At 35.3% G+C, this 21,703-nt stretch overlaps 4 protein-coding genes across 7 annotated transcripts; 3 read left to right on the plus strand and 1 right to left on the minus strand.

The window, feature by feature from the left end:
* Positions 1-1,309: 1,309 nt before the first annotated feature.
* Positions 1,310-4,925, plus strand: LOC136776068 (probable ATP-dependent RNA helicase DDX17). The gene is made up of 6 exons (XM_066731405.1): positions 1,310-1,722; positions 1,959-2,180; positions 2,248-2,485; positions 2,562-3,336; positions 4,012-4,251; positions 4,339-4,925. Coding segments are annotated over exons 1-6 (1,719 nt in total). The 5' UTR covers positions 1,310-1,720; the 3' UTR covers positions 4,581-4,925.
* Positions 4,926-5,411: 486 nt separating this feature from the next.
* On the plus strand, positions 5,412-10,391 carry LOC136776085 (uncharacterized). Of its 2 annotated transcripts, none has more exons than XM_066731437.1 (6): positions 5,412-5,602; positions 5,982-7,210; positions 7,296-7,355; positions 8,966-9,208; positions 9,749-9,937; positions 10,004-10,391. In XM_066731437.1, coding segments are annotated over exons 1-6 (1,869 nt in total). In that variant the 5' UTR covers positions 5,412-5,600; the 3' UTR covers positions 10,150-10,391. The 2 variants fall into 2 exon arrangements, with proteins under 2 accessions (XP_066587534.1, XP_066587535.1); XM_066731438.1 differs by having other exon boundaries at positions 8,966-9,196.
* An 88-nt stretch (positions 10,392-10,479) lies between these two features.
* LOC136776087 (ethanolamine-phosphate cytidylyltransferase-like) lies at positions 10,480-16,500 on the plus strand. Of its 3 annotated transcripts, XM_066731442.1 has the most exons (7): positions 10,480-12,123; positions 12,491-12,628; positions 13,073-13,252; positions 13,327-13,753; positions 13,849-14,069; positions 14,280-14,308; positions 14,975-15,087. In XM_066731442.1, the coding sequence occupies exons 1-6, from the start codon at positions 12,080-12,082 to the stop codon at positions 14,299-14,301; spliced, it is 1,032 nt and encodes a 343-aa protein (XP_066587539.1). In that variant the 5' UTR covers positions 10,480-12,079; the 3' UTR covers positions 14,302-14,308; positions 14,975-15,087. The 3 variants fall into 3 exon arrangements, with proteins under 3 accessions (XP_066587539.1, XP_066587537.1, XP_066587538.1); XM_066731440.1 differs by lacking the exon at positions 14,280-14,308 and having other exon boundaries at positions 14,975-16,500; XM_066731441.1 differs by lacking the exons at positions 14,280-14,308; positions 14,975-15,087 and adding an exon at positions 14,624-14,952.
* A 526-nt stretch (positions 16,501-17,026) lies between these two features.
* Positions 17,027-20,280, minus strand: LOC136776086 (uncharacterized). The gene is made up of 6 exons (XM_066731439.1): positions 20,032-20,280; positions 19,045-19,302; positions 18,826-18,962; positions 18,240-18,708; positions 17,726-17,912; positions 17,027-17,605 (listed from the first exon to the last, which is right to left on the minus strand). The coding sequence occupies exons 1-6, from the start codon at positions 20,062-20,064 to the stop codon at positions 17,361-17,363; spliced, it is 1,329 nt and encodes a 442-aa protein (XP_066587536.1). The 5' UTR covers positions 20,065-20,280; the 3' UTR covers positions 17,027-17,360.
* Between the last annotated feature and the right edge of the window lie 1,423 nt (positions 20,281-21,703).

Consider the following 21,703-nt stretch of genomic DNA (forward strand, 5'->3'; position numbering starts at 1 on the left):
ATACTTTTTTAGTCAAATATTATTAATTTCTTTTTCTATTCTAGGTGGAGAGGAAGAGGACGATTACAATATATAATACAAATGCACGTTACATTATTATATATTTATTTTAATCCTTTTAGGAATAAGCATTAATAATTTTATAATTCCCAATTTTTGTTAATTCAAGTACAGATGTTTTTGAAGAAGTAGACTCTCGAGTGCCAACTAGAACGGACTGATCCTCGTTCAGTGCTTATATAAACCCTTATTCACTTTGTCCTTGTGGATTATCGGCGTTGGCTCGTTAAGTTCACCTAATAGAGGTCCATCTTTATTGGTGTGTAAATCGTTTCCTCGACGTAGTAGTTCTTCGTGGGTCAACTCGAATCCACGCCAAGGGATAAAGAGAGTAAGGGTACTTAGTCACTGAAGAGAGTATCAGACCTGATCTAGCTGACCTTAGTGTGAATTCACATTCACTCTCGAGAGAATGAAACTTCTCAATCAACAATTGGAAAGAAGGAACAAAATTTCACTATTCTCCTCATTCATATATTTGTTATTAGAATGATTGCTTAAATAATATTTTTGCTTATCCTTGAAAGTTTTAATTATTAACAGAAATGAGGAAATATTTTTTATAATCTTTCCTCATTTTAAATCAATACTTTTTTAATCAAATATTATTAATTTCTTTTTCTATTTTAGGTGGGGCCGCGGCCTCCTCCTCATCGGTGTGCCACCTTGTCGTGGTGAGGGGGCTCACCTCTGCGGGATCATTTCCGACTTCGTAAATGCTATACATATGCCTATTGTCGAATCGGTGAAGATCTCGTAGAGGTGCCAAGAGCACACCACACCCACCTTAAGTAAACTATAATTTTCATTTCCGTTTTGAATTAAATTATTTAATCCCAGGAAAATATTTTTGTGTAATTTTTCAATGTTTTAGTATCTAAAATAATAAAATTATATGATTCACTCGTATCATAGTTTTAGTTTAGCCAGAGATGAAACGAGAGATTGCTCATGCGGTTTGCGGGCCGCGGGATCCCGCGGCAATCCTAGCCGATAGGCGGTGCTGCTGACGATCCATCCTGATCCATCATTCCATCCTAGAGAATTGTGTATGGGTATGCAGTGTTGCCAGAAAGTAGACCGTCGGTTTGCAGAATTTCCCCCTCCACTTGCAACACAGATACAGGCTTGTTTGCGTGAGCCATCCCCACTTCTACCGCTGCTTGATGGTCACGAACACAAGTAGAAGCGTCCGTACATGTGTCGACTTGTACATACATATGTAGATAAACAATCAAGTCTACAATTGCTTGTCAATATTGTCTGCTTTTGAGATGTTTCTCATGCTTTACGAAGTATTGAAGGTCAGGTTCAGTCGGCTTGCGGTCATTGGCCAACTTTTCCTTCCATAGTTCCATTAGGCACACTAGAGTGTCTAGAGTTACTAGATCCACTTCGTGTATTCTTCCGCCTTCAATAGTTCAATGTTATGGAAACGGGAACTGCTTTCGGAAGTTCACTTGTTAATTTGACTTGCCGGTATAATACGAACAAGTGGGCAGCTGCTAACTGGTGAACTTTCTATTTTTTCCATTATTTAGTTATAGTAAAGGAGCTCGTCTATTTTCTAACAACACAAAGTGAATATATTTAATAAATTTTTAAATTATTCAAATTATTAATTATATTATCCGAAATACGAGAAATATTGCCTAGCCCAATGTAAGTAAAACATGATATTTTATCGTTATACAAAAGCAAATCAAGTACATATAATATACAGAAGTATATAAAAAAGTGTATCAAGATATTTGGTTCAAAGACTAATTGCACTTATTTATTTTTTTATCATTGTGTAAAGTTTTTATTTCTTTTACACTTTTTTATATTTTTGTATTAATTGATTGATAAAATTTGATCAAGTAATATTTAAGAGTGAAATATTGCAATATCAATAGGTATGACAACAGTAAAGATCAAAATAGAGGAGGTCACTGTATAAGAGGACAAGATGCTAATAGTGAAAAAATGGGTTCTAAATATGGTAGAGGAAGTAATTTTAAAAAAACTGTGAAGAGTAAACAATCAGGAGGAGCTTTGAGTAAAATAAATTGGGATAATTATGCTTTAGAACCATTCCATAAAAATTTTTACATAGAACATTCTGCTGTAAAAAATAGGTATATATAAATATATGTTTTAACGTAAAATAATAAGCTTGTATTCCTAAATCAAATCTTTAATTAGATCTAAAGAAGAGATATACAAGTTTAGAGAAAGTAATGAAATAAAAGTAAAAGGAACTGATATACCAAATCCTATAAAATATTTTGAAGAAGGTAATTTTCCACCTTGCATAATAGAAGAGCTTAACAGGCTAGGATATATGCAACCTACACCCATTCAGTCTCAGGGATGGCCCATAGCACTAAGTGGTAGGGATCTTGTGGCCATTGCTGAAACAGGTTCAGGAAAAACACTTGGGGTAACTTTACTCTTTACTCAATTTTGTTATTTACAAGAAGTAGATCATGGATTTTAATAATTGTTTTTTTTAACAGTACATACTGCCTGCTATTATACATGTCATACATCAACCTCGTTTAAACCCTGGAGATGGGCCTATTGTTCTCATATTGGCGCCAACGCGTGAATTAGCACAGCAGATTCAAGAAGTAGCTAATTATTTTGGTGGATCAGCCAGTGTTAAAAATACTTGTATTTTTGGCGGAGCCCCTAAAGGACCACAAGTTCGTGATTTAGAGCACAAAGTTGAAATATGCATTGCAACTCCAGGAAGATTAATAGATTTCTTAGAAAAAGGAACTACCAGATTGCACAGATGTACATATTTGGTACTAGATGAAGCTGATAGAATGCTAGATATGGGCTTTGAGCCTCAGATTCGGAAAATTATTGAACAGATAAGGCCTGATAGGCAGATTCTTATGTGGTCTGCCACATGGCCAAAAGAAGTAAAGATATTAGCAGAAGATTTTCTGACAGACTATATGCACTTGAATGTTGGATCATTAACTTTGTCAGCCAACCATAATATTTTACAAATTGTTGATGTATGTCAAGAATTTGAGAAAGATGTAAAACTGCATAGATTGCTGCAAGAGATTGGTATGGAAAAAGAAAATAGAACCATTATATTTGTCGAAACTAAAAAGAAAGTTGATGACATTACAAGAAATATCAGGAAAGATGGTTGGCAAGCTTTAAGCATTCATGGTGATAAGAATCAAAAGGAGAGAGATCATGTACTAAAAGAATTTCGGAGCGGACGCTCACCAATATTGGTTGCAACAGATGTAGCTGCTAGGGGATTAGGTATCTAGATACATTATTTTATATTTCTTTAGTTTTTCTTACAAATAACTGTGTAGCTTTGATGGAAATTGGCAACAATTTAAATCATTAACTGGTCATGCATTATATTTAAGTTGGTTGACAGTAACGTTTGTAGTAATGTGTTGCAATTTTTAATATTTGGTTTATCAGATATGTTTTTGTAAAAAAAGAAAAGAAATGAAAGAAGTGCACACACACATGCTACCATTAAGTCTGTTTGCTTTCATTTTCAAATGCATTAAAAGCCTTAAAACGCGGTGCTCTGCCAGTACTTGGGCGGATGCAGTAATTATTATTACATTTTTTATTATAATTCTAAGCTGGATAAGTTTAAATACTTAAAATTAGAAAAGAAAAGCGAAAAATTAATGCGCTTAAGGTTTAAATTTTACAATTTTGCCTATTTCCGACGTAAGATATCCGCTGTGTTTGTCTAATTTCTAAGCTGATACTAACTTTGCATAAGAAATCAAGCAATTTTTTTCATCCTGTTTTCCCAGTTGGAGTTTCATATGCAAAAGGTGGGTGGTTTTGAATAAATTCATGTCAACAATAATACAAAATAATGTCTCAAAATTAACTTTTTATTGTTACGATAAATTGAAATTCATGAAAATTATCGGACTTTAAGGAGTGTTTTATATTATTTTACAGATGTAGACGATGTAAAATACGTTATTAATTTTGATTATCCATCGTCTTCGGAAGATTATGTACACCGAATTGGCCGGACAGGACGCAAAAAAAAAACTGGAACAGCTTATGCATTCTTTACTAATCATAATATGAAACATGCAAAAGATTTAATAGAAGTACTGCGCGAAGCTGGCCAAAATATTAATCCACGACTCAACGAAATGGCTGAGCTTGCGAAATCAACCAATTATGGACGAAGTAGATACAATTATATATATATATATACTATTGAAGCATGTTTGATATATTAATTTTGTAATTACACTAATATACAATCTTTATTAGGTTTTAAACGTTTCGGCTATTCAGCAAATGGTTCTGAAAAAGGAGGCGGAAAGCATAATGAAAATCGCGAAAAAAGAATTATTACAGAAAGGGGTCGAAGTCATCAGGCTAATTCAGTCAGCTCATATCAGTCTTCGTCAAATGTTTGTTATGGTTATAATACCCAACATAATTATGAACAAAATTGTCCAGTAACATATTCTGAAAGTGATGATAATTATGACAAGCATCCAATATATTAGAATTGCTTTTACGTTTTACTTTTTTTAACTTTTTTTACGTAATACTTAGAGATGTTATAAAGAACGTAGTATATGAAGTATTTAGTTTTACGACTGTGATTGCATGTATAGTACATCATGCATTAATACGTAAACGAAATAATTTTATTTTTACAATAAGAAGATACCTCTAAATAATGTTGATTACTTTTTTGTGAATTATTGTATACCATTCTTGATTTTAGAAAGATGTTTTGATTATAGTAACTAGTAACGTTAGTATTGTCAAAATCATTTTGAGAATGCTTGAATATTTCATTTTAATTACCAGTTTTTGTTCTTATTTGTCAAAAGGTATAAAATACGAAAAATAAATATACTAGTAAATGTTAATTAATTATATTTTAAGTGATAGTTCAATTGCAGACATTATTTCTTTTTCTTGAAACGCAGGTATCTAACTAGCGCGCACAAGATGCGCCTTTTTAAATGAACAGGATTTCCCCACTGCTGCCCTTCCGCCGTATTGCACACCGCGATAGCCGTAAATGTTATAATGAAAGGGTTTATCCATTGGACTAATTTTTTTAGAAAATAATTAATTTACCATTGATTTGCATTAATATAGTTAGGAAAAATATTAGCATTAAGTAGATAACCTTTTTTTCATAGCGCTATGAATTTAGTTAAATATTTGAATGATTTAGATATCATCCGGAACTATTTCTTGCCTCAGTACATCACTTCCACATCGGCCATGTTGCTTATAATAGGTCGAATCCCCCCCCCCGTCGAATGTTTTCTCCCCCCCCCTCATTTAGTTTCCACTCAGTCGGTAGTGGTAGTGCGCTTGCCGCTTGGCTCGATTAGAAATCTTTTACCACTTCTGCTCTTTCTCCTGTCGTCTTGCCTGACTCCTTTGGCTTTGGTTTAGTCCTCCGTTTGCTCAATAAAACGTGCATAGAATTTGCAATAACATTCTGTGTATAAAAGAGAATTCCAAGAGTTATCCATTAATAGTCGGTATACCTCAATCGAACAATGTAAGTAACACAAAACATGGTTAATATTGAATCCGTCTTTTGTTTCCTGTAACATGTATTCGCGTTACTTCAGTCAGTCGCCATTCTCCATGTTTGATGTCAATTAATTTTGTATTTATTCATACATCATTCTAGGACGCTGTATGTGTCTGTGATCATATAATTTTTATTATAGTTATTAGTGCTTAGCACAGTATTCATTAGTACTTAAAAATATTTGTTTCCTTATTAAGAAATTTTTAATAGACCATATTTTTTGTTTTTATGACATAACTACAAAAAATTAAGGATTCTTCGTACATAAAGGCTTGGTTTGACCAAATTTGATTAATGAATGAAATATATTTGTTATGTTGAAATTTGAAATGTGATTTTTTAGGGCTTATCGAGATCGTGACAGAAACGACAGACGAGGTGGAAGTCGTGGTGGCGGTGGAGGAGGTGGAGGAGGACGATTCGGTACTCGCGATATAGGTAGCAGTAATGGAGGATCAAGATTCGGTGGAGGAGCAAGTAGGGAAGGAAACAGCTTCGGTAGTAACAGCTTCAAAAATCGACAGCCTGGAGAACGATTAAGAAAACCAAGATGGGATATGAGCTCACTACAGCCATTTAGAAAAGATTTTTATCAACCTCATCCAAATGTCACTACACGCAGTATGCATGCAGTAGAAGCATACAGATCAGATAAGGAAATAACGGTGAAAGGGGCTAATGTTCCTGGCCCTAATATTTATTTTGAAGAAGGTGGATTTCCTGATTATGTATTAAATGAAATTCGCCGGCAAGGTTTTGGAGAACCTACTGCTATTCAAGCGCAAGGCTGGCCAATCGCTTTATCTGGTAGAGATATGGTTGGTATAGCCCAAACTGGATCTGGAAAAACATTGGCATATATCTTGCCAGCAATAGTACACATTAATCATCAGCCTAGGTTAAGTAGAAACGATGGGCCTATTGCCCTTATATTAGCTCCTACAAGAGAGCTAGCCCAACAGATTCAGCAAGTTGCTTCTGATTTTGGAGTATCGTCGCAAGTAAGAAATACTTGTATATTTGGTGGTGCACCAAAAGGCCCACAGGCTCGTGATTTAGAAAGAGGTGTAGAGATCTGCATAGCTACTCCAGGCCGTCTGATTGACTTTTTAGAACGTGGAACAACGAATCTACGAAGATGCACTTATTTAGTGCTCGATGAAGCTGACAGGATGCTGGATATGGGTTTTGAACCGCAAATTAGGAAAATTGTAGAACAAATTAGACCTGATAGGCAAACCCTCATGTGGTCTGCAACCTGGCCAAAGGAAGTGCGGAATCTTGCAGAGGAATTTTTAACTGACTATATACAAATAAACATTGGTTCTCTACAGTTAGCAGCTAATCACAATATTCTTCAAATAGTTGATGTATGTGAGGAATATGAAAAAGAAAACAAATTAATGAAACTTCTGGAAGAGATATCCAATGAACCAGAGAATAAGACAATCATCTTTGTTGAAACTAAACGAAAAGTAGATGATATTACACGAGCCATTAATCGTTATGGCTGGCAAGCAATAGGTATTCATGGTGACAAAAGTCAGCAGGAAAGGGATTATGTATTAAACCGTAAGTTCATTTACAATTGCATCAATAATTATGTATTATAATATTTAAAATTTCAAGTGCTATAAAGTTTATGCTTTTGTTATAGAATTCCGGAATAGCAGATCTGCCATTCTTGTAGCTACAGATGTTGCCGCACGTGGTCTAGGTAAGAATTGATTTCTGAAAGCAATGGGTTGGATGTAAGGGTCAGGCTGCGATGGTTGTTACACGTTAGTGAGAGACGTAATATCGTGACGTGGCAACGGATAATAACGGCATGTGCCAGACTGATTGACGATGAATGGGTTGAAGAAAACTGTAACATATTTTCCTTCGATTTCTTATCAGGTTCTAATTTTACGCAAAACGAACAGAAACGAATTTTGTGCGACCATGAAATGCACAGACTAACGTTTACAGGAGTAGGTCTAAAGAAATGCAAGTTTTATCTTTCTGGTTATATTCTAAATTTAAGTTAGACGAATTTTGGCATACTTTTTATCAGACAAGAAATTTCACAGAAATCTAGAGATCGTGAAAGGATAATAGAAGGCATGATTTCTAGAATCTTGAAAAAAAAAGTAAGCCAAAATATTTCAGCTTTCAGTTGGCATGGAAGCAGGTAAGGTAGTTAATAAGGGATAATTGATTTCGATTTTGCTCTGATTGAGACGAGTCTTGTCAGTCTGGTATTAACGTGCTGTTCTATGTGTTTTCAGAGGCACATGCGACGGAGTTTTATCAATGATAAGAACTCTGGAGAGCTTGCTTTGGAATAAATAATTGAACGGGGCGTGACTGCTGGTCTCCGCCCCCTCGCAACAAGCTAACGTAACGCTGTGCCTCGCTCCACCGTACGCCACTTGACAAAACACACTCTCACTCCGTTCCGTACCTGCGATGGTCCAAAGTATGGAAGTATAGTGTTAGGGCATCTAGCATACAAGGACATCTAGCGAGCAGAAAAGGATTAGCCGTTAATCATCAATTGCTCAAATTAGGGAAGCTAGGGAAGCTGGAATTAATTTGTCATTTGTTCTCAAGATTCTTCATACCGTTGTATAGCACTCGTACAATTTCAAGCAAGAAAGATTGGGATAGTTCGATTATGACTATAATCGTAATCTTTCTATTTGGTTTAAGCATCAAGTATCGGAATACATATTACATTGTGTGCACGTCAGAATATGTCATGTTGATTAGAATATATTAATTAAAGCATGAATATTATAAATTGCGGTCCTTTGATGCTAAACGTGTAGTACAGTATGTATCGGGCTGAACGGAGAGTGCTTCTGATGTTCGTCCTATTCTCCTACTTCACTGGAGCAATGGGCAAGGAAATTTTGAAAGACCAGCACAGATCCATACTTTGGTGCGGGGAGAAGGGTGTGAAGTTGCTAAGAATAAATGTAGAGCTCGCTATGACACGCGAGAATTCCATGAGAACCATCTGAGCACTGATTCCTCTACATTACCAAAAATGTATTTACATTTCCAGCTCTAGGCAACAACAGGTAATTAATCCATGCTTGCTCTTTGTGGTCGACTTATTAGTTTATTAAGGAAAGTTGCAAATGGAAATAAAAACTAATTTCATTTTGTTTACCGGCCATTACTATATGATTATTTTTCTAGTTCTCATTTAATTCTGTTTGCAAAGCTTTAATTGGTGAATCTTCACTTTTGCTTGAAAGAATTCGCTTTATAAGTTCATTGCACCACAAAGGAACAAGTATTTTTATTTTTTTGAATTTGATTGATATTATTATACAGATGTCGAGGATGTCAAATTTGTGATAAACTTGGATTATCCGTCCAACTCTGAAGATTACGTACATCGTATCGGACGTACTGGCCGCTCACAGCGTACAGGGACCGCATATGCTTTCTTCACACCTGGAAATGCCCATAAAGCCAATGACTTGATTCAAGTCTTGGAGGAAGCAAAACAAGTGGTGAATCCAAAATTGTATGAGTTGTCGAGAAATCCAGGCGTCTATAAAAGTAAATTTTCAAGTGAATATTTCTTTTTTATCGAAATTTCTTTTTGGTCCAGTCAAATTAGACGAGAAAGGGCTGAGAATTTACAAAAAATACTTGAATGTTTTTGTTTTTTTCATTTATAATGAGGGTCCTCAAGAAGATCGAAATTCGTACATTTCGAACTACTGCGCTTATGCCATAATCGCTATCTGAAAAAAGAATAAAGTTACACTTTCATATTTTTTTTATTATTACTCTACATTATTTATTTGAGAATTTTTTTAACCTTTATCAATAGGAGCGAGATAGTCGAGCAAGAAAAAGTTACTCTAACATTTGTTTCAATGTTTCTCGAATAGCTTTTTTGCAGAAAGCTTTAAAACATTTTTTTTTTTAGAAAAAAATTGTACCGCATATTTTGCCTTAAACCATAAAAAAAGAAACATCTTTATTGATGTTCTCATTCAATGAAGTATTTTTTGTAGGTATTTTTCTAGATTTTACTGGACTATTTATCTCCAATAGTATTGATATAAATATAAACCTAATTATTATTTTCTTCGTTTTCTAAAGGGGGTCGCTATAGCGGTAGAAGCGGCGGAGGCAGCGGATCACGAGGATCTGGTGGAGGTCGTGGCGGAGGATCTCGAGGAATGCGTGGTGGTCGTGATGGTGGCGACAGAGGAAGATTTGATCGCGGAAGTGGAGTTGGTAGCGGTGGTAGTAATGATCGAGGGAACAAATGGAGTGGAAGCGGAAGTGGTGTGTATATATAATAATGATCTGAGACATTTTTTCACGTTTTATTAACATAATTTAATGTTGTAGGTGGAACTTCCGGAGGTTATAGCAGTAAATCATTCCCACAGAGTAATTTTGGAGGAGCAACGACAGGTGGAACTTCGAATTATGGTACAAATGGTAGTAATTATAGTGGAAGTGGTAATAATTATCGACAGCAGAACGGCTATTAATAATAGAAATTTATATTTATGTATTATAATAAATAAACCTATGCGGAGACTTCGAATAGTCTTGAACGCATTACATTTTTTTTATTTTTTTTATTTATAATATACGTACATTATTAATGGTCGATTGATATTTTTTTTTGGCAAGCTTTTTCAATTATTTTAACAAAAGTGTCAGATTTTATTGATTTAGCTGAATGTAAACTAAATATAAGAGTAATAAAAATTTATTGTATTGTCTCTAAGACCGTCGCAACACGTTGCAATTTATTATAAGGAAAGGATTAATTCCTTACGCAATGTAGAAGTAGATAAATTAATAAAAAAGCAGATAGAATAATTAAAGTTTAATTTTTTAACTTAAACATTTATATTTCAGTATTTACTTTTAGAGAGATCTGACAAACCTAACGAAATAAATTAATGTGGTGGAAAATACCAAAAGCATTTAAGTGAATCATATTGATTGGACATATTGTATTATCTTATTATGAAATTGTTAAGAAATTCTTATGAATTGGTGCTTTCAATATAGTTAATAATATCGTTCGTCTACTTCTGATAACGAAGAATTGTGTCTGCAGAATGAAAGAGGCTATCTTAATGGATTAAGTGAATCGTTTATCAGAAATCGTACGATCGGGTCAGAGTCGCAACTCATTTCATATTTTTTAACGACTGTTACTATTATTGGCTCCCCTAAGCTTGTTAGCTCTAATCAGTCTCACATCAAGTATAAAAAGAGTAAGCTGCACGTGAGCGAAACAAAGTAACTTTACCTGATTCGCGTACCTGCGATTTTTAAATTTATTTAAAAAAGAGCTGCACGTATAGAATATTCTATAGCAACATGTTTTTAATGCATAATATACTGTATTTAAAATAATTAATATTAGCCATTAGCTATAATATAATAATACTTACACTAACACCACTAAATTAATAATAAATTATTCTAATACACAAAGTGATATAGTTATTGTTATTGGTGTTATCTAGCTCAATTATGTGGCTTTTTTACTGTGAAAAATATATTAATTAGTGATGTCACGATGATGTCATCAACGTCAGTGTATTGAAGTATCAAGTGTTACACGCGCGCGCGTTACACAATGAGATAAGGGATTAAAGGTAAAGCCATTGTATTGTATGGATGGGAATATGGAAGGATGTATGAATTCGTACGAGTCGTCTAATCTGATGTATTGGTTAACTAATAAAGTAATTAGTATGTGTAGTATGTATATAGGCGTTACAGTATAAATTGTCAGCAGATAATGATATACCAGTGTAGTCTATGCATACTGCAGGAGTCAATCTGCGTCGGCCTACTGTAGTCTGTAATCTGTAATATTTGCTTTATCTTGCAGGACGGTTATATCTGTAGTCGTAAGTCAGGCTAGTCTCCAGTTACAATTTAAACCACCGGCCGACAACCACCATTCAACGATTCAATTCTGTCACTTGCAGTCAGGGGATAGTCAGTGCAGTCTCTCTTTCTCTCTCTCTCTCTCTACTCTAATCAGTTAATCGTCACGGCTCTATCAGTTACCACTTACCACCAGTCTACACTCCACCTATACCAACCTATACTTAGTACTTTAGTACTTACTCGTGCTCGTGTATGTACCGTCGTGTGGGCTGTGGCCTGTGGGGACTGGGGACTGTAGTCTGTCAGGTCTGTCTGTAGGCGGCCACTCATGTAGTCATTGGGCAAACCCGCTAGCCAGACACGACATAGAGCAGCCCGGATGCGTAGCATAGCATAGCTTGTCATAGCCAACCGCTATATTTTTAGTTTGCATGGTTAATATAATAGTGCTTCAAGAGATCAATCCCTCATTTTTATAACTTTGTCTTTAATTTCCTCTAGTCAAAATTGCTCAAATAATTCTCCTCGTTTTAATTTAAACAACTGTAAAAATCTTTAAACATGACGGAAAATCGCAAGGAAGTTCGAGTTTGGTGCGATGGTTGGTGAGTCACGTTCAATTTGTTTAAATGACTTGCTGTCAATCATTCCTAATATAAAATAAAATATCAATAAATTCGCCAGAATCTTATCTGTTCTTATAATGCATAAAAACATGAATTAATTAATTATTTATAGTGACATATCTCTTTAACCTTACCTTTCTCCTTCATCTGTCATAATTATATTGTAAAATAGATATGAATGGAAGTCCCTCAATCATTGTTGCTCTTAGTCATTTACCTTAGTCTTCTCCTGTCTTATGAGTCGAAATTTAAAATCATTTCATTTCATTATCAATAATTAGAAGTTATTAGTTCAGTATAAAGTTTAGAGTAATGATGTAACTTAATATTTAATTATGCTTTACAGCTATGACATGGTGCATTTTGGTCATGCAAATTCTTTGCGTCAAGCAAAGGCACTGGGTGATTATTTAGTTGTTGGGGTACACACTGATGAAGAAATTACAAAACATAAAGGTCCACCTGTTTTCACTCAGGAAGAGAGGTATGTTTATTACAATATTTTTACTTCTTTTTGCTCCAAAATAGTAGGTTAATTGTTTTTGAAGAAAAAAAAAACTGTTGCTTCATTGTAACAGCTGTTATTTCTCTCTGTATATATCTGCCATTGAAACTAAAAGGAGCAAAAATTTAGCCTTGACATTTAAGGTTACTGCTTCATTACCAATTGATGTGATGTGTTATACTAATACTCCTATACATATAGAGGGCCACTATACAGAAGCTATCCTTTGAATAATATATTCTTGAATTAATTAAAAGTTTTCATTAAATCTGAAAACTCAGCATATTATGTTCTCATTTTCACATGCTCTCTAATTATAGTCTTGTGGTAGCATTGGCAATTAATGTGTCAAGGATAATCCACATTTGCAGATATTTACATTTTTTTAGCTAGCATTGATTAATGGGTAATTTTCATCTCCAGGTATAAGATGGTTCGTGGTATAAAATGGGTTGACGAGGTTGTGGAAGGAGCTCCTTATGTAACAACATTGGAGACATTGGATAATTATAATTGTGACTTTTGTGTTCACGGAGATGACATTACTATGACAGCAGATGGAGTGGATACGTATCATTTAGTTAAGGCTGCTGGTCGCTATAGGTAAATTGTACATACATTATCTTTAACACACTATTTTAATATACTTCATTGAGCTTTCTATTAATATTTTAAAGAGAAGTGCAAAGAACTGCTGGTGTGTCCACAACTGATCTTGTTGGTCGTATGCTTTTGATGACTCGACAGCACTTCAGACAAGGGGACTGCGAATATAGTGTAGACAGAGAACCAAGCAAAAGTATGGGCCAAGATAAATCAGCAAGAAGTCCTTGGACTGGTTGTTCTCAGTTTCTTCCCACCACACAAAAAATCATTCAGTTTAGTGATGGAAAGAGTCCACAACCTGGAGATAAGGTTGTCTATGTGGCAGGAGCGTTTGATTTGTTTCACGTCGGTCATTTAGATTTTCTAGAAGTAGCAAAAAAGGAAGGTGACTATTTGATAGTGGGACTTCATACAGATCCAGCTGTGAATAGGTATAAGTTTGGTAATCATCCTATTATGAACCTTCACGAAAGAGTTCTCAGTGTGCTTGCATGCAAAGTAAGTTTTTTCAGTCATTTATATAAATAATTAACATGAATTATTTTAAAGAATGAAAGAATCAATAGGTATGTGTGGTTCTATTCATTTTTCAGTATGTAAATGAAGTAGTGATTGGAGCTCCTTATGAAGTTACGAAAGATCTTATGGAGCATTTTAATGTTTCTGTAGTGTGCCATGGCAAGACACCAATAATGCCTTGTGAAAATGGCGAAGATCCTTATGCAGAACCAAAAAGATTGAATAGGTTTAAGTCCCTTGATAGTGGGAACGATATGACGACGGAAAAGATAGTAGAGCGCATCATTCTCCATAGGTATGTTATTTTTATAAGTTTATTGTAAATATAGTACAGTAAAAACTTTATTTTTTATTTTTGCAAACGAGTAAAATCTAATGTAAGCTCAATTTTGTTTTGATGCCAGATTTTTAAGTGCAATCTTCGCTTAAGAAAAGTTTTAATACAAAGTTTTTATTTAATAAGAATAATGTTTGACTTAGCAAGCGATTGTTTAAATTTTTACAGTCCCTCTAATTGGCGGAGCTAATTACAAGGTCCGTCATCGTAAAATTTAACATTTATTATATGATATTGACACGCTTGCTTTCAAAGCTTATCACATCTTTATTTTATATTTATTAGCATAGTGCTGTATATTATTAAAGAATCTAACAATATAATATATTATTAAGAATTCTTTTGTTTTCTTGTAATCGGTAGCAAAATGTTAGTAACGAGCATTAAAATTTAACACAGAGAGTTCAGCTTTTATATTTATGAAAGGCTTGCGATTCACCTAATTTGTTTTTATCAGATAGGCTCATAATTAAAGTCATCAATTTTCAATTGTATTTCATTTTACTCTCCAGGTCGGACGAGCTTCATAAGATCATTAAGAGCTTGAACAAACGTTAAGAGCTGCGATATTTTTATTGCTTTGTAATTATTTATTAATTTTCCAATAAATGCTCTTCCGTATACTTCGCTTTCTAATTTCCTTCTGTCTGTTTTACATTTCATAACTTTTTGTTTAACTCGTACTATAGCTTTCACGGTAATTACAATAAATTTGTTTAGAGGACATTGTAAGAAGTTTATTTATCTTTGAGAGTATTACATTGTAACTGCTGTTAGCTTTTATTCTTCCTGTATTTTGCTGGCATTTAACATTAAAAAGAGGAAGCAAATTTATAACGTGTCTATATAGCATTTAATTACAGGTTGGAATTCGAGGATAGAAATTTAAAAAAGGAGAAAAAAGAACGAGCTGCTTGTGAAGCCCTCATCAAATCTCAGAAATGTGAAAGGATTGAGTAGAAAGCTTGTGTACGGTTTTTCTGTTGTTGAAAATAATTGTCACATTAGTTAATAAGTTTAAAGTGTAAATATGGCTAAGACATATTTAATTTATTAATATCTTTTGAATATATTTATTTATATTAACAAAATAGTATACCTTTGAGCTTAATTTATAATTGAAGAATGTGAGGTGACAAAAATTAATTTGACCAAAATGACCCTAACTAATCGGAAGAAATCACCGGATGCGCTTCAGACTATGCTGAGGTAAAAGCATAAACAACCGGCTTCTTGTAGAAACTAATAATATATAATACACTGCTTTTTAGGATTTTATCTAAATTTCTTTAAGAAATAATTAAAGGTTCTGATACATCCCTTTACCGTTTATTTTATATTAAATAATTTGTAGACAAAGAGAGATGGCATTTATTATTAAGTAATATTTTTCACTTGTACAAGATATATTGGTTTAACTGATCATTTTATTAATAGCGTATTATTTCATTGATGAGATCAATATAGTCATTTAACAAGCTTTGTAAAACTGGTAATTATTTAATTAAAGAAGGTTAGTGGAAATACGGCTGACTCATATTGAAAACCAAAGATTATTATGTTACAAGATAATAGAACTTTAAACGAGTTCTGAAAATGCTGGACTTGAAAAGCGGGGAAGTCAATTAGGACCCAGAAATTGAACATTAATCTAAAAACAGACAAGAAAGTCTAGATTATTTATATATGTTACCAGATTATTTAGTTTTAATGATATGCAATTGTAATGTAAATGTTTTTAATGTGTTTGTATAGTTATTAATGCTCTTTATTGTCTCTATGCAATTGCTGCATTCTTATTATTATAAAATCTGTGGAGAAAGAGTCTTATTACGTGAGTCTATAAATGGCAGCTGGTTTAATGATTGGTGAATGTGCCATTTATATTTTGCGTTATGCAATCTCAAAGAAGCGGGTTTAGTTTATATGAATGTTATCTTTTTGTCTATTTAAAGTCTTGCTCAAATGTAAAAACCAAAGACATCTGTAAAACAGAAACAATATACATATATATATATATATATATATATATATATAAATATGTATGTATGTATGTATGTAGCATACACTATATGAAGGAGATTATTATTCAGTTGCATTTAATGTTGTAGAACAAGCAACTTGATGGAAACAGAATAAATATGTTAATATCAATAGAAACCTCAAGTTTAATAGTCCATTTAATGTGTAAAATATAGTTAATGAATGTTATGAAATTGCAAAATTGTTTGTACAGTTCAGGTTTTTGAACAGTTATTGTGAAAAGAATTGTAATACGAGAAGTTATTTGGTACAATTTTATTTTGTAATAAATACCCTTGATAATATGCATTTAAATAATTTGATTTTACTTATTATTTATCAGTTTCAACGTCGCTGGAATTAATTCTAACATAATCCTTATGTATATATTAATCTTAATTAAAATAATAATTTTGAAGAGATTCTTTCAATTTTTAATCATTTTGGTGCAAGACATCCTAAAAGGATTATAATACAGTATAGTATATGTACAAAAGTAATTGCCAAAAAAAATTCTGAATTGGAAATGGAGCGATTACTAAATAATTATTGCACGAATATGTGGGCTTGCCCATTCAGGTCACGTGATAGCATTGCACCTCGTTTATCAGTCGAAGAATGAGAGAAGGAAAGGCGCAAAAGTATTAAAACAGCGTTTCAACGATTTTTTTATGTTAACGATAACTAAAGTAATTTACAGAGAAAGAGAGAGAGAGAAAGAGAGAGAGAGAAAGAGAGAGAGAGAGAGAGAGAGAGAGAGAGAGAGAGAGAGAGAGAGAGAGAGAGAGAGAGAGAGAGAGAGAGAGACATGGTGATGGTTCATTACAGAAAATAATATGCATAGTCAAGGCTTATCGCGGTGTCACAGGTGATTCGAGGTGAATTTTATTCAAGTGTACAGAGAAAAGAGTAGGTGAGTTTTTAAAATATCATCGAAACTTCACTGCAGCGTGTCTGTTTCCCCTGTTTATAATGCACTTTTATTCCTTTTTCTTATTTTTCTTTTTTTTTTTTTTAGATGAAAAGTGCAGAGAAGTCTCGCGATCAATATCTGTGAAATGTGCCCGGCAGGCATATACAGTGCTTTGCGTGGAGAATGTCAGGAAATGTTGCTTTTTTATCGAAGATTGAAGATTCGAAAGGACCCGTAGTACTATTTGTATAAAATACTACATGCGCGCTCCGTGTGTATATGCATATACTACAGTATACAGTCTTGGCGAGTAACTATTGTACGGTGGATCTTCCCGTGTATCCAGGATGAGTGGCCTCGCAGCATTTCCTGGCGCGATCGCGCACAAGTTCGTCGATCGACTTATTCTGCGGTATCGTTGAGGAGAGGCTATGCAGACGGGAGGCCAGGTAACACATGATGAACGCCGAGAGAACTAGAAGGGCGCCAAGGCCGGTAGCCACGTAGAGGAAATTACCGCAGCTGCCCTCCAAGCCTGCAGCTACTTTATCGTACAAGTCTGTAGGAGCGAGCACACAAATTATATTTAACATATATCGTACTATATAGTATTATTTAAAGAAAGAATATATTTATATGCGACACTGATGAAAATTTAAAGTGTGCAGGTGGCACTAACCATCCGGCATCATGACGGTATATTCGATGTTCTCCTTGAATTTGGTGAAAGGTGAGGACGAAGAGTCGTTGTATCTCTTAACTAGATGCTCGAGCTTCGGCAGGGGCTCGCTGCCGCCTTCCTGCCCCGAACGTCTCTTCCTCCTCTTGCCGTGACCCGAAGGCTCGAAAAGATCCAAGCAGAAATCCTGTCATCGTTAAAAGAAAATCGAATCAAGACAGATTTTATATTTATATCAAAATTATAATGTAAAGTTGATATAATTCTGTAGATCCTCGTGGAGATACACGAAAAGAAATATGTATCATGTAATATTAATGAAAAGATTAATGTAATAAGTTAGATAATTCGATTGAATCAAGAAACGCTTAAGATTAAATTAAGAAACTGTATTGTTTCAAGAAGATAATAATAAATTGTGTATATCAGAATATCGAGGAAATAATTTTGTAATAACACTTGTGAATAATTCTTTTAATGCAAATTATATTTATAGTATAATAATAGGAATTACCGGTTGGCAGTCATGAGGTTCCATGCAAGCTTTAATCTGCGAATGAATCCACAGAGTGGATCTTTCCCTCATGGAGCTCAAGAGGAACGCTTCGAAGTCCAGGAAGACCTCGTTCTTTCTCTCGCGATATCTAGCAGGCTGGTGCGGTATGATGGACGCAAAGTCTCGATTTCTGCAGCCATCCTTCACGAGAACGACGCTTCCCGGTGCGTGAGGTTGATCAGGATCGGGACTGACGGTGACCTCCAGCAATTTGATGTAGCCCCAGGCGCTTTCCGGGCTGATCCTCGCGCGCAGTTGCAATTTCGTGCCAATGGGCACTGCCTGGTCCACCGCCTGTGTACCTCCACCGGAAGTGCTCTCCGACAAATTACCAGCCGCTGCAGTGGCTTCCCGATAAAGCGCCACCTCGTACTCCAATCTCCCCGGTGTCTCCTCCACGACTCCGGAAACTCGAGCCCCGTGCGGACTGCCATCAAATTAACGTTCGAGACGCAAAAATTAATTTTAAAGCTTCCTCCAACTCTTTCGTGCTAAATCACGGTTGTGCTGTAATTACAGCTATGGTTATAGCTAGCTCGCTTACAATGTCCCGGCGAAGCCGGCAGCTTTATGCCTGAGCAAGGTCGGTTCCGGTGGACGACACATGAGAATCAATTCCTGATCAGCGAGCATCACCACTCCCGGAAATGCGGGGAACCATACTCGTAAATGGATGAAACCCTGGATGTAGTCGAAGGAGGGAATAGTTGTAAATAAAAGTGAGAAATAACGATCGATAATAATTATTGCTTGGGTGACTGACGTTTCTCTTGAGGATTCCGCAGCGTGCAAAGTCAGTGACCTTCAGCAGGTAGTTATCCTCCTGTGGATCGTTGGGATCTGGTCTGATCTGGCAGTGAATGTCCGTGAGGGGGTCGACTGCCCTGTCGTCAGCGAACAGCGGCGCGCCTCTGAAGCCTACCGGCCTCTTCATCTTGGCTGTCAACAGATCAGTCGCTGAACCTGCGCCGCTGCACTGAATGTCAGAGACCTCGTAATCCTGTGCAACGGTGGCGGCAACCTGTCAGCCGAGACCATCGCCGTAAAAACCAAATAAACTCCATCACCACGCTAATCCAAGCATCGCGAACAGCCATCAATAACGCGCGCGCGATGGCTATTCTATATTCAAAATATTTTCAAAAATCCCTCGGTCAAAAATTCTATACTTTTATTTTTGCCCAAGAGGACAACACTCGTGACAGCGAGAGAGTAACGGTTTGAGGAAACGCTTCGCTGCTGTGCTCGCAAAAAGACGCGTAATATATATATATATATATATATATATATATAAACTCACACGCGTGCACTCTTAAGCCCTTGATATATGCCCATTTAAATCAAATTAATTCCTCACTGCAAACTGACAAGTTTCGGATCAACGCGTATGCTAATAATTGCGAGGAGCAGCTATACATATACATTTCCGCAACCATTAATTCAATCCATGCTGTGTACACTGAGAGAAAAAGGTCGTTTGATTCGAATAAATCTGACCTTGAGCAGCACCAGTAAAATATATACACTCGACGTTAAAGAAAAATTGATCAAATCTATGAAAATTGACTCTATTGAAAAACAAATTACTATTTAATTCCGCATGACATATATATTAAAAAAACTATAGAAATAAATACCTAATTATTTCTATTCAAATAAAAAAACATACCGCTAATCACAGTATTCTCCTCACTGCATATATACATATACAACACTATACAATATAGATATAAGAAAATAAGAAACGAACCGTGCAAAATCCAGCGATGAAAATTCTCCACATGTCGAATTGATCGAATCTCTGGAGGGTAGGTAATTGTCACGAAGCTTGGAGATTAAGAGAGGCACGTTTCACAGACCGGTTTCATTGACGATAGTATTCGTAGGAGCAGAGAGCAGCTTAGGGAGCAGACAGCTCCTCCCGAAGCCGATGTTGCTGACCGTCTCGTAGCCCCCCCGGGAGGCGGCAAGGATTTTGCAGAGAGGCAGGAGAAGCAGCACCGGCACCGGCACCGGCCCATTCAGAGTACTGTTAATGCACGCCCGCTGCCTCCACTAACAACCTCTCTCTACTCTGACTCTGCGTCTGTCTCTCGCTTCTATTAGCGATACACCACAGCGAAGGCTAGGAACGAGCAACGAAGCAAAATCACCGATCCTCGTCCAGAGGCCGACAATTTTCTCACGGCAATTCCTTATCGCGTCCACCCTGCTCTATAATGTATTATATATATACTGCATATATATATATTATGAATGTATATAAAACCATACGCAGTTGATGCCACGCTACGTTGCGCGCATTCCTTTCGTTTCGTTTTCTTCGTTTACCGTAGCACGGCGCAGGTTTTAAGGTCCGTTGCCCAAAACGCCAGTCACGATTCAACATAATTTCGCGATTGCCGTTCGCGTTCAGCTTATGCGATTCTGATACGCGTAACAGTCAAATCGGTCAGTTTTAGGTCAGTCGTTTAATATATTTTGCTCTCTGGAAGACAAGGCCAGTGGCAACTGTAAACGCTTCCTCGTAGAGGACATCCTATGTTTTTCCTCAAGTTCGCGGCAGATGTGCGCGAATAAGCCAAACGATTCGCTCTGTACCTACGTCACTGCTAGACCGATGGACAGTGTACTGTATATATGCTGTAGTGTGCTATATGCTACAACTGTAATGATACAATGCAATGTGACCTCTCTCAATAATGCCGCTCTGAATATTACCGATTCGGTTTTTTGCATCTCGAGCCTTACCCTCGCTCCTCTGTAATCTGGTACCAGCGGTGCTTGTCTGGCGATTTCAGTCGTAGAATGAATATACTTTTGCAAGTTTTTTGTTTTTAATTGCTCTCTTCGTGTTTTTGTACGATACTGTTCAGGGGTTGGATTTTGTGTTCAGTATTATGTAGTGGGGAGTCTTGTATATTTCAGCCTATTTCTGTACGTTGGGAATACTGTTAATTATTTTTTAATTATAACAATCTTTTAATTAAATTAATATGGAAAAAATTTGCTAATGAAATTTGAAACACATTTAGTATGTTATATATAAACTGAATAAATAAAAGAACCTTTAAAAACTATTTTCTATAGATTACAGTAATTTAAAAAAAGAAGTAATCCAAGATACAATAAGACTAGCCAATAATAATATTTTTCACTCCATCTGCATGCAAAAATGATGCATCAATTAAACAGAGTTATTTAGCGCGTTCTCGCAAGGCAAATTATTCATATGTATATATATATATACATATTATATTTAAATTAGTACACATTTGCTCATTATCATGCTCTGCGCAAACACAATTACTATGTATATATATATATATATATATATATATATATGGTATATAGAAAGCTCCGTTCACTGACACAGTTCGCCAGAGCAAAACTTCTCTCAAATAACATTTTAATAAACAATT

Source organism: Prorops nasuta, unplaced genomic scaffold (assembly GCF_024137725.1).
Source record: "Prorops nasuta isolate Cenicafe-Biocafe unplaced genomic scaffold, Cenicafe_Pnas_1.2 PNAS00009, whole genome shotgun sequence".
Lineage (NCBI taxonomy): Eukaryota > Metazoa > Arthropoda > Insecta > Hymenoptera > Bethylidae > Prorops > Prorops nasuta.